We start from the raw sequence: 13679 nt of genomic DNA, 5'->3' as shown, positions 1-13679 counted from the left end.
AAACAGAGTTAGGATACTACAATATGTATATTTTTATCTTTTTAGAGTATCTTCCTGTATATCTTCTATATATACAGGATGTTTCAGATATACTTCAACAAACTTTGGGAATGAGTTTTTCCATACAAAAGAAGAAAAAAATGTCATATAAATATACGTCCGGAAATACCTGGTTTATGAGTTATAATCGGGAGATTATATTGAATTTAGTACCATGGCCTGACCTGAATCCATTATATTTTTATCTGTGGAGGCATTTAAAAGCCATAACTTATGAAGAGATGCTTCATCAACACATCGTAGATGGCTGCGAAACCATTCGCAACCGTTATGGGATCTTTGAAAGGGTGCGACGATCCATGATTCGATGTGTCTATGCGCGCGTTAAAGCGGATGAAGGACATTTTGGTCATGTGTCATTGTAGATATATTTTTGTCAACTTTTGTCGTCGAAACCTTTCGATTATAACTCATAAACCAGGCATTTGCGAACATATATTTATACGATGTCTCTCTCTTGTTTTCGCGCGGAAAACTCACCCCCCAAAGTTTGTTGATGTATTTCCCCTATGTAAGTACCCTACATATACAAGTTTTTACTAATATTATTTATAATCTTATTTTCAGGGTGAGGGGGCATGTTGGTGTGTCGGCGGTTGCTGCTGATCGCAGCCGCGATCGCGGCCTCGATCGCGGCTGGCTCGGCTAGTTATCGCTCTCTCGGCATCTCGTCGTCGGATTACTCCGGATACCCGAGCGGATACGCGGTCTACTCCGGCGCGACGTCACCCGAGTCGTCCTCGTCGTCGTCGAGCTCGTCGACGTCCGGCCCGACATCGGAGAACGCCGGCAGCAACGGCCAACAGCTCTGCCGACCGTCCGAGTTTCAATGCGGCACCAGCGGACATTGCGTCGCACAGGACAAGTACTGCGACGGCGAGAATGACTGCGACGACAAGTCCGACGAGCCGAGATATTGCACTCGTGAGTATCGGATTCGCGTGCGAACGAAGCGCGAGTTCTTTCATCGGCGAGAGCCGATATACGCCGATATCTTCCAAAGAAGATCTTTATTAATTCGGAAAATAATAGATGTTCACGTTCGAACGCGATTATTTTCTGGCGAAAATTGTCTTGCGATTCGATTCTCTTATTAAATCTGAATTTGTATGTGTTATTGTTGAGAATAATCGAAATAATTTAAATCCAAAATCAATTTTATCGTATTTATATTTTTGAGGATTAATAACACCTTTTTGTTTTTACGTCGAAATATCTGTATCGAACACAATTAATTATTATCAAGTGAACAATTAAATATTCACAATAGACAAACGCGTAATAAAGTAAAAGAGTATGTTTATATTCAAAATCGATACGCATATCTATAAAATCGAGCAGAAATATAATTATTATAAACAGGCAAGCGTGAGTACGTATCTATCCCATATATTCATTACCGCATATACAGGGTGTCCGATAAAGATTGTGCCAACGCTCGTGAGAGGTTAGAGCGCAGTAAACTGAACAGAAAAGTCCTGTAACATTTTTTTTTTTTTCTATAACGCTTAATAAAGGAGATATTATTGAGTAAAGTCTGGTCAATCTCAGCGCCGATCTTTAGCCGGACGTACATCGGTGAGACGCTGTGCTCTATCTGCTCACGATCGCGTTGGCACGATCTTCATCGGACACCCTGTATATTAAACCAGGAACAAAGTTTTCGCTCATCCGAGCGGATAATATTTCGAGCCAATAATTATTTAGCTGCGTTGTAATTTTATCTCCATTTGTGTAAAAATCAAAATTATATCACGTTTTGAAATTTTATTCGTAGAATATATATGTTAGCAGCGTGTATTTGTCTTGACATATGGCTTTTGTTATAGCGCACCATGTCAAATAATTTTTATTCGATAATTTATTAACGAGATAAATAAATTAACCGTTTGTAATTGATATAATACTAATTATCACTGCATACGAAATTTAATCGATTTGCGAAGCTCAAATATAATTATATTATACAAATATCGCATTTTCATTCTTTTAAATTTTTAATTTCAATAATATATGCGTGACAAATTTCAATAGAATTGTAATATTGTAGTATTTACTATATATATTATTCATGATCCAATCCCTTCATAGAATTTCAAATTGCGCAATTTTCAATATATGCAGGTCCAAATGAGCTAGTCGTGTAGAATAATTATTTACGCTTAGAAACGCATAGCAGTTATAAGATAAGAAGATGTGCAAAAAATATAGAAAGATTCTTGGTCGGTATAATATTGACGCTTGAGTTTCTTTTGCGCCGCGCTATTAGATTTTTAAATACATATAGCTAAAAAACGGATATATTACAAATATAAATGAAAAATATTGTATATATATACATATTTGAAATATATTTTATATTAAAGATATTTAAAAATAGCGATGTGTATTTTTGTGTAATTAACGTGTATATAAATCTCTAGCTGTGCGTATACAGATTACATTCCGCGAGAGAGATTTATCTCAACAGTTGATATACCTTTTTACAAAATAATATTTTATCACGCGCCGCGTTTTTATAATCCGGAATAATTACACTGCAGGATTTATTTTTCGCGCATAATAATTGCGTAATAAAAACATTTCAGCTTGCCACCGGTCTTTATACGACTTGATATACGAAATCGTGAAAGTAGTTAGGAGTTAATTATTTTTCTGCGAATAATACTTTGTCTCATCATATATATATATATATATATTATACGCGTCATTATGATCCCATACTATATTGATATTCCATAATATATCTTTCCCGTATGATCACAGTATATAATAACATTTCCACTTGCAATTGGACATTATTAGGTGTACAACTTTGCTTCCGCCGTTTTCCTATAGATGGCTTTAGCGGTAAGTAGTGGTCGAAATAAATAGATCATAGACGTCATGCGATAAACTTGGGCATCTGTCAACAAAACCCCATAGAAACATTAGTCGATTTGTGTCCGCGTCATAAAGTTATTCTCGATTGAAAATGTCAGTTTACGAGCCAAATTCTCGTCATTTGCGGGAGGTTTTAATTTTCTGCTTCAATATGAAGAAATCTGCGGCTGAGGCTCATCGAATGCTCTCAAATACTTATGGTGAAGCCGCTATTAGTGAAAGAACGTGTCGCGAGTGGTTTCAACGCTTCAAGAACGGTGATTTTCACGTCGATGACCGGCATAGCGGTGGAAGAGAGAAGGTTTTCGAAGATGCAGAATTGGAGTCATTACTTAATGAAGACTCGAGTCAAAGTCAAAAAGAATTGGCACGATCATTGGGAGTGGACGATACTTTGAATCATAAATGTATAACCAGTTTTTTACAATAAAGCCTCGAATTTGGGGGAAAAAAAAACGGCGGAAGCAAAGTTGTACACCTAATATATACGTTTCGATGCACGGAACATCGTGCGCGTAGCTATTAGACGTTAAAATGACCTCTGATATATTATTTTACCACTGTCTCTTTATTAATCCAGAACGAAGAATTATACGTCGTACGTTTACCTATTTGCGCGCATAATTATCGCACGACAAAAACATTTCAGCTTGCAATCGGACGTTGTACGGTGACGTCGGACGGACCTACAGAGTGGAGATACGCCGACCGAGGGAGGATCGACTGCCATTCCTGTGTCATCTCAACTTCACTGCCGCCGGATCCGATCTCGGGGATCTAGTCCAGGTAGGATATAGAAATGATGTAGTTGTAGAAAATAATGCTGACTGGGGTGATGGCCCCGCCACCGACGTGGGAATCTGTTATGGAGCAGACAGCCGGGTCGCGCCGCCGCGCCGCGTCGGAGCCCGGATAATAATTTATATCCTTGGCTTTTACGATTCTTATCGCGTTTATTGGCGAAATTAAATCAAACTCTCTCTCTCTCTCTCTCTCTCTCTCTCTCTCTCTCTCTCTCTCTTTCTCCTTCTCTCCCTCGCGCGCGCGCGCTGAGTAAACATTCCGCCATCGCGGAATACGCTTACTCTACAAATCCTTGATCTCGTGAATCAAAGTTACCGTCGAGTAGATTTTTGATTCCGAGTGATATTGACATATCGATTATTATATCTCACCGCAATAATAGAATCGATTACTTATGTTGTTAGAGGAATACAATCAGGAGTCTAGGGCACAACTTTTATGCATCGCGACAAATCAATCCGGAGATGCAGGAGTGTCTAGAACCGTGCTAAAAGCTTTCAGATCTTCTTCCACATAATTACAAGGAATATTAAATATTAAAGAATTATAATTTACGGTTAAATTATAAAACAGAATTGAGTTAGTGATATATCCAGTTTTGGCATATAATTTTAATATTATAAAAAGTTTATAGAAATTAATATAATAGTTTTTTTTTATATATATTAATACAATACGTTTTTTATATATCATAATAGTTATTTTATATATTTTTTATATTACTGGAAAATTGTACGATTTTTTATACTGCTGAAATGTTCCCCTCGCGATTTACTTCACTTTCATTATTTTAATCTAAATTTTAACTCGATGAGATAATTAACGGTGGTTATAATAGAGATAATTTTTTTTATCGCAAAAAGTCATAGATACTTGTAGCAACTTTTGACATCTGTAATTTTATTTCACCAACAAAAACCGTTAGCTGGTTGCGGGATCCGGATATTCGTCTGCTCGTAACTTTTAGAATAATATCCCCCGTGTTACAGTTAACTTTTGATACCTTCACGGTCGGCCGCTTTCTATCCTTTACGTCGGAAGGATGTCCAGATGGTTTCATGACTATTCGCGAGGAAGGTCGTCCTGCGACTGGAGGACAATGGTGCGGCAGCGCGTGGGGCTACACCGTCTATTACAGCGAAACTCCTTCCATCAATCTGACTTTATATCTACTACGTTTATCAGAGCAGGTAAGAAATTGCGTTAGCTCACGGGAATACACGTTCTGATTTCTCTGTTCAATTTCGCTGCAACAATATGAAATATGTTGCGCGAGATACTTTTATCGAAATTATTCAAGATCGTGAAATTTTAATTTTGAAAATAATATCTGTGTGAAAAATTAAATCACTTTCACAAAAATTTTAACGGATATACACCGTTATATGCTCTCGATTTGTTAACGATGTACGTGTCATATGTCAAAGCGTTGACAGAAGCATGAAAATTTCGTACACTCTTCTACTATTTTTTCTAATAAGTGTCTGTGCAAAAACCTGAGCACACTTCTATTAATCGGTTTGGAAATTATTTAAGTTTAAAGTTAGTATTGATTTTTATTGCGGAAAATTGTAGCAGTTATTGATAATTTTGACAATCAAAAAAACGTTGCCAATGAAATAAAAATTTTCACATATATTAAGAAAACTCTAATAGTCTTTGGCATAATAAAATAGGAAAAATATTAATTATAGCTATTTTCTTTTATAAAGACGTTAAAAACTATATTATTTTGTAATATTTAAACTCTTTTTATAATCCAAATTGGTTTCTTTTTATAATTGATTTTTCAAATAGTACGTAATAAATACGTAAAAAACATTTTTTTTTTTTTTAATTTTGACAGTCTTTTGCTACTATTGTACAGCCAAAACATCCTTAAATTTCTTAGAGTAAATTTTTCACTTACGATCATTATTAAAAAGTGTCCATCTATACAAGTTTGATCAAGGACGGGAAAGTGTTTGATGGGAAATAGAAGGAACGATCGTGTTACGGATTCGCGGACTATTTTTCTGTCTCAGGGAATCGGCTACAACTTCGACTTCAAGCTATCGTACAAGTTCCTGAGAAGAAGCGAGGCGCATCTCAGATACGGAAACAGCAGTATGTCCACATGGCGCGGCGAGCTGGTGAACGGCACGTATTGCGATCGTGTTCTCACCAAATGCGATACTAGAGCTTGCCGGCTTCAGTCCCCGAATTATCCTGGAGTTTACCCCAGGAATGTCACTTGCTACTATCGGGTGGAGCAAAACCGCGCGCCAGTGGGTCATCGAGCCTTACTTGCCGTTAGTCAGCGAAACAGTCACAAGATACATATTAAGGATCAGGTCGTCAAGTACGACAGAAGTCAACGAGTGCTTAGGTAAGTTGCTGATATTTAATACATCGATATTAAGTTAACATATACCATATTCCGCGAGCATTCCCTTTTTTATAATATAAAAGAACTTTTTATAAAAATAAAATGAAAACAGACAGACAGGAGAGCGAAACGAATGCGAGTAAAGCGGAATAAATTTTCCAAATAAAATTTGCATGCTTTTCAAGAGTGTGGGATCAGTGCAACGTCGTGCAGGATTACTTGACGGTATATGACGGAGGTTCAACCTCAGATCGAGTGCTCGTGAGACTGTGCGGGGGAGACGCGGTGCCCGACATCGTCAGTAGCCACAATACGATGTTGTTGGAGTTTCATACATCCCCATACGACAATCCGTTTCATCCGGTTCCATTGTCTTTCCTGCCAGGATTTGAACTCGAAGTTCAGGTAATTCTCTGGATACTTCAATATTACTGTATTATCTCATAAACGTGTCGTTTGCGTATACACTAAAAATTTGCAACTTTTATAAAAACTAATGGCTTGCGATTATATTTTTATTATCACTGACTGGCGTGTTATTTAAGTATAATAATTAAATATATTCGATAAAAAATTCGTCTCTCGATATCTTCTTTATATATTATATATTCATGCATGTACAGGTGATCTTTGTCGATGAAAAATCTCGAAGTTTTGTGAAGGAAAACGAGAACTGCGACTTTTATATATCCGGAGACGAGAACTCGTCCGGCATTCTGGAAAATCCGAAACATTCTTTACCGCCAAACACCACCTGCCGTTATCACTTTCAAGGAAAACTCAATGAGATCGTTTGGTTATCATTTGTTAAATATTACGCCGCCAGCGTGGAAGCGACTGCAAATATCGATACTACCGCTGATTGTAACGCAAAGCTTCTGATATGGGATGGCGATATCACTGTGGGCAAACTCGCTTCTAGTCGAAAAGTACGTATGTGCACGAACTCTGCATCAACTACAAAGTTTATTATTTGTTAACTTTTTATTTTGTCCTAAAATAAATTTCATACTAAGTTTCATACTAAAATGACTTTGTGACTAAAGTAATATGTACAGACATAAACAGAAATTCACGGAAAATCAAAAATGCTCTGTGCTTTTATAAGAATTTCATAATATAAATGAAAACGTGAAAAAAAGAATTTGTCGATTAAATCATTGATTAGAATGTATAGCTTCTACGAAGCTTAAGGATATAATTATTCGACGAGTATAATCAACAGTTTGTTAAAGAAATTGTTTATATTAAGATTTACACTATGTAACACAAAGCCATGAAGATATCTTAATTATTGTCAAGGCAACTCAAACACTCGGTATTCCATATTGATACCATTGTGTAATAATCGTTACAGAATGTTACATTGATGGGACAGTTCTGTAAGGACGACATACCGCGGTTGTGCGACCACAGTCTGCTGCGCAACAGTAGCCGTCACACGCGACCGTGTAGTCTCGCGGAGAGCTACGTGTCGACCGGTCGCGATCTTACCCTGGAACATATATTGCGCCAGGGTAGTGCGCTCTATCCGATAAGTTTCGTGCTACGTTACGAGTTCGTGCACGAAGCCATTTCGTGCAACCACGTGTTTACCTCGATGTCGTCGACCTCATCCACGTCTTCCACATCGTCTCTATCGTCATCCTCCTCCTCTTCCTTGTCTAATGCCGGCAAATTCGCATCACCAAAGAGCGTTTTCTTTTATGGTCGTGGTGGGGCTCAAAATCTGAGCTGCGTATATAAATTTGAGGCTGAACCCGATCACAGGATAGAGCTGTCCTTTGTCAGGGCGTCTTTCGGCGGCAAGAGCTGCGCGTCTTACGTGGACCCGTTGGTGAACCGATGGACGTGCGATCCGCGCATGATGGATGTCAAGAAGTTTGGCATGGCGAATCTTATTGTCGCAGAATATCCTTGGCAAGGAGTCGAACTTGTACGTACGACTTCTTTTTTCTATATATATTTAAAAGCCTGCCAAAGATGACTAGATATTCTTATTTATTCGATAACATTAATTCTTTGTTTATAGGTTCGCGATTGTTTGTGCTCAAACGTGAGCGAGAGAATCGTCGTGCGGACTCTGACATCGAACATGGTGGAGGTCAGGTTCACCATCACGCTCATGAACGTCACTCAGGATTACCGCGATTTCTTCTTCGAGGGAGAATACCGTTTTGTTCCCGTGGGTGCCGAGTCAAGCGAGCACGGATGTTCGACGAGACTCGAGGAACGACGATTGCGCGGCACCAGCGGCGAGATCTCCCTCAGGAGCCCGCTGCCGCGAGTGATCCCCGGCGTGGCTGCAGTGGAGGAGATCCTGACGAACACGGAGGATCTCACGGCGACGCAGTGCGTGAATGAGCCGTGGCTGATCGAGCCCGAGGACGCGCGCATCAACTTCTTGTATTTGAGGACCGCTGGCTACAGCATCACTCTGGATAATGTCGAGGATTGCATGACTTTAAACAGAATCGTCGTCTATTCGGCAGCGGATACGAAGGAACGCAGCGTGATCTGTCCGGAGGGTAGCGTCGACACGGCCAGGACAGTCGATTTCTTCTCCGGCGGCTGGAACTACAGCGCCGTGAACGCAAGCGTGGCGATGGCGCAGCATTCCCGTAGCTTTGTTGTGGAGTTCCTCCAACGGGAACCCGGTTTCTACGCCGTCACGTGGATCGCGATCTCCAAACGTTCGCCAACCACACCTAATTTGGGCGCCAATGCGTTCACCGTATTACCTGCGGAAGATTGTCCCTATAGGTTCGTTGCGATTTCCATTATAATTTTCAGGATTTTCAAGTAGTCCAAGTGTATAAAAGTAAAGAATTACGAAATTTTTTAAATACTTATTCGTTGTAAGTAAGAAAAGTATAGATATCATCAATCGGAAGATAATCAGAATTATCTCATTTCTCTCGTCAGATGTCCAGAGATTCAAGCGTGCATCAGCTCGGTTCTGTGGTGCGACGGCGTACGTCATTGTCCTTCGGGCTTCGACGAGGAAGAGGCCAATTGCTCCTATCGTTTCGGGGTTACGCTGCTCTACGTCGCGGTGGGCGCCGGTGCCCTGGGTATATTTCTGATCCTCTTACTGGCTACCGGTTGCCTCAAGTATTGCCTCTACCGGCACAAGGCGCGCAAGAAGAAGAAAAACGTCGCTCTAAACGTCAATCATCTTCACGTGAATCACACCCATCACAATAACGGCTTGACCGGGAGCCGGCTGAGCGGACGCTACAATCTAGCCACGCCCCAGGAGATGTACCTGGAGAATTATGGGAAGGACAGTATTTGTTGACAATACGCCATTGCCAATATCGAGACCACCGTGTGAATAGTCATGATTTTTAAATGCCTACCTCGCTCTGGCCCCCTCCCTTCCCTTATCTGTTTCCGCTATCCATGAAGAAACGGACCGGAGTGTACGGCAGCCAAACACTCCCATCCCAAGAGCACACACGTTACACGCGCACGTGCATACACACACATACATACATATATACATACTCTCGCAGTAATCGTACGAAATCCCGTAGAATATATCCGAAGCACATAGAAGCGAGCGCACGAGATGAAGCGCTCAGTTGGTGGCGTCAAGTGATTCCATCAGTTCTATTCCTTCAATCGAATCTCATAACGATTGGTCTGCTTTGAATAAGCGGATTACGGTTTGACTCGTTAAATCAGGATGGATGACAATCCGCTTGTCGCGTAAGAATGGATCGCAAGACGCTCATAATCCTAACGAGCCGATGAGAGGAAGATGCACCTCTCGTACGCTCGTATATATGGCATTTACAATAACACCGCAGTATCATGGTAGGTTTAGATATACACACGATTTAAGAATAAAAAGATACGCGCGAGTGGATGAAGAGCAGCGAAAAATTGGCGTTTATACACGCACATATACAATGCTTCCAAAAGACGTAGAATATACTGTTTTCGTTGAACGCACCCTCGGCCGGTTATCGGATGAACGCCGTAAACACAACGTCTAGGTGACGCGACTACGACGATAAAAGTAACGAGATAAAGGGAGAGAAGGACGAAGATGCGAGAGCTAAAACGCGAGAGAAGTGTTTCACAGATCATTTTCGTGCAAATGACGATGCGATCGATGAGAGAGGATAGGTTGTTAAACGTTATGGATACGACACGCGAGTGATGTATTCGCGACATTAAATTGGCTGTATATCGGGAAAAAATTGGGCATATTCCTGATCGTTCCCGATTGTGTGTGTTCCGAGACGACACTCGTGCTAATTTTATTCTTCAGATCAATGAGATTCACGAAAAAAAACCGATGACAAGTTAACCGCGATTAAGATACATCATTGATGTTTGTGCGCAGAGTCTATCCTGACAAATACGTTATAACCGGATCCCTTGCATCGCTTGTCTAGATTTTACCCGTTCGTTGATGAAACTAGAGCCATTTATCAAATCATTTATCAAACTAGTCGCAAGCTTAAATATATTCCACTGATCCAAATTAAATTGACTGCATTAAATTGTTTTCTTTTTATTACTAAAAGATATTGATTGTTAAATTATGGTAATACATCAAGATTTGACTGAGATTTCAAGTTCATCGTGCATTCGCAAATCTGATAGTCAACGTAACATTTTCAGGGCATAATTGTTGGCTCTAATGAACATTATAAAAAATCTACTTAAATTTAGCGGATCCTCATTTTATTATCAATAAGTGCCCTTTGTAATCTTAACCGTTGTCGCAAACAGTCCAGCAATCCTTACGTGTTATTAGCGTATTATATTACATTATTGTACAATATATTGTATTAATATTCACTGCACTGCGTCATTTGTTTACGCATTACGCAATGATTCAGTCGCTCGTCTCATTGTGACTTTATTCTACATCAATTTAACAATCATTTCTTATCCCCATATCCGCGATTTTCGACTATCTAAACTTTATAGGTGATTTATGGAAGACAGCATGAAATACGTAAATAGTTCACTTGCATTAATCTAATAGGTATTTGGTATCGATGCGCGTGGCTCGAACGTAGATATCCATGTGTAACTAATTGGATGCCGAAGGAAAGCGTGTACACCGTAATCCTGTTGCGAATGCAACAGGAATTAAGCAAGCGAAATGGTTAAGCGAACAATGGACGCGATCTTCACGCGTTAGCCTATTATAGACACTGTACGGTAAAGCGCGTTTAAACTAAACGTACGTCTGTATGCTGTGATAGAAGTAAGCGTATCAACAATCGGAAATAAATCTCTCGCGTGAACTCATGTTCGCATATAGGCATCCTCGAAACCATCACCGAAGATGGATCGCGATCTTTCGATGTGCGATCTTCCTTGACAATGTCGATATCTTAACGCGATCCAGCGTATAACTTCTAGATCATTAATCGTTCAAAAAAAAAAGATACGTGGTCCAAACTCGAGTAATGAGTATAAAAAGTTGATTGAAAAGCGAGTTTATAGTGAGCCATTGGACGGAATAGCGGTATAAGTTGACAAAAATAAAAGTTTGGGACGTAAAAATTAGAGTGAAATAAAACTTTATATATATATATATATACTGCTTCTCTTTTAGAAAAATATCGTAAGTAATGGCGACATAAAGCAATTGGATTTTATAGATACCTTCTTGTAAACTTTTCTTGTCTATATCAAAGCGGAGAGAAAAAAATTGCTTACACCACTGTTTTGAACAATGGCTTGTATATTGCATAATTTTATATAAAAACGGCCGTTAAATTAGAATTTATTGCGATCGCGATTCTAAAGTTATCGCCAGACTATGCGCGTATTCGCAATTCGTGATTCGTAATTCGCGATTCGTGAACGGTATAAAGAAATCTGATTGGTTTGAATTCGACGAATCATCCATCCCACACTATTCACGAATTATAAACGAATCGCGATAGTCCGGCGCTAGCTTAAGACATTTTCTAACATGTTAATTGTGGTATTTTTGTACATCTTTGCAAACTCATATACATAAACTCTGCGTCGCAAAGTTTAAAAATTCCTACGGAGACGCTCCGGTCGCGTTAAGATATCTTTCTCTAGTCTCATGAATTGCTCTGTGAATAATTCACTACCTATATAAGACATCGTCTATCTACACGAATACTGCCGCAGTTATATTATTTATTCATAAAGTTTTATAAGTCTCTTTCTACCCGAATACGAAAAACTGTTCGAGTATATGACATTCTATATACTATAAAGACATGGAATCCGAAAGTGAGTAACGTACTAGCGAATAACGTAGCGTGCATCAGAAGCGAAACTGTGCACACGTCAAGCTCCTCGATGTGTTAACCGCGCGATTGCAATATTAAAGACATGTTAAAATTTACTCTAACATATCGAAAGTTCGAAATTAATTTAAGCGCGCCTCCATCTATTACTATTGCCTAGCAAGACTCGAGTAACGATCGTTTTCATGAACGATGAGGGACAATCTCCTTTCAAAAAGAAATTCTCCCGATTATCTTTTTTCTTGTTTTTTTTTTGTACAGAGTCATGGCGTTAAAAAAAAAAAAAAACTCATTTCTCGTGAAATTTTTGATATATCCACGAGTTGGTGGAGTTCTCGCACATCTGTTTCTATAAATAAATAAACGCATAAGTCCCTCGACGATGTAGAAACTGACGTAATACATAAAGTGGGACGCATCGTTTCACGGAGGACGACGATTTATATTACCAGTATCTTTCCACAGGCACGAAATATCGATGTGATCCGGCTATTAAAAAGCACAAACGGAAAGTCGTTCCTGTCTTCGTGCCGTAATTTCGAGCGAATCAGTACGAATATAATTCCTTTGACGGACAAAAGTCTAAATGGAGGTCTAAGTGGAGCGTGCCCGTCACATTATGAGATTTATATGACTCGATATTGACATGTATTCGACTCCACGTTTCGCGCTCAATCGGAGGAGAAGCGTCCTACGATAACGAAAATATAGTTATATGCATGTATGTAAGAACGTACAGGAAAAAAAAAAAAAAAAAAAAAAAAAAGCCGTAGCACAAACTGGCTCGCACACACGTAGCTAAAAAAAGTGGATGGTAAAAAGTTTTGAATCAAAGAGGCCTTGATTCAACGACGTTTCTAAGCAAGTATTACGCGTTACACGATGTATTGTAATCCCGTGTTTATAATTTTAATAAAATACCACCGCGTTAAAGAAATTCAGCAGAACAGTAGTCGGAAGTACGTTATTAATTCATCATTGTTTTCTGAATAATTTTCTCGAGAGAGAGAGAGAGAATATGTACGCTTTTTTACTCGTGAAAAATCATCTCATACAACACAGAACATTCTAGCAATGTTTTGTGCTGTATGAGATACGAAGAATTGTGATCCAACATATAGCATTCTATTTTGCATCATTCTATAGAATGAATGATGATATAAAAGAAACTTAAGAGAAGTCGTTAAAACTTAGGGTTATTTAAATTAGATTTTCTATATCAATTATGATTTTTAAATAATAACTAAACATTGACTTAAATACATTATATAATTGACTAATTTAAACATTATAAAGAGAAAGAG

At 39.0% G+C, this 13679-nt stretch overlaps 1 protein-coding gene across 2 annotated transcripts in view; it reads left to right on the top strand.

Moving 5' to 3' along the window:
• Positions 1–13552, top strand: part of LOC138943284 (uncharacterized) — a 94322-nt gene extending 80770 nt beyond the window's left edge. For both annotated transcript variants that reach the window (XM_070313981.1, XM_070313983.1), the window contains 9 exons: positions 628–984; positions 3593–3729; positions 4737–4937; positions 5772–6115; positions 6301–6520; positions 6739–7044; positions 7473–8051; positions 8148–8878; positions 9041–13552. In XM_070313981.1, the coding sequence (XP_070170082.1) occupies positions 639–984; positions 3593–3729; positions 4737–4937; positions 5772–6115; positions 6301–6520; positions 6739–7044; positions 7473–8051; positions 8148–8878; positions 9041–9416 (3240 nt within the window). In that variant the 5' untranslated portion in view covers positions 628–638 and the 3' untranslated portion in view covers positions 9417–13552. The remainder of the gene's footprint in view (positions 1–627; positions 985–3592; positions 3730–4736; positions 4938–5771; positions 6116–6300; positions 6521–6738; positions 7045–7472; positions 8052–8147; positions 8879–9040) is intronic.
• The last annotated feature ends 127 nt before the right edge of the window (positions 13553–13679 follow it).

Source organism: Polyergus mexicanus, unplaced genomic scaffold (assembly GCF_030449975.1).
Source record: "Polyergus mexicanus isolate NDT 795.1 unplaced genomic scaffold, iyPolMexi1.0 SCAF_26, whole genome shotgun sequence".
Classification (NCBI taxonomy): domain Eukaryota; kingdom Metazoa; phylum Arthropoda; class Insecta; order Hymenoptera; family Formicidae; genus Polyergus; species Polyergus mexicanus.
Note: the sequence above shows the minus strand (reverse complement) of the source record. Positions and strands in the feature narration are given on the sequence as shown.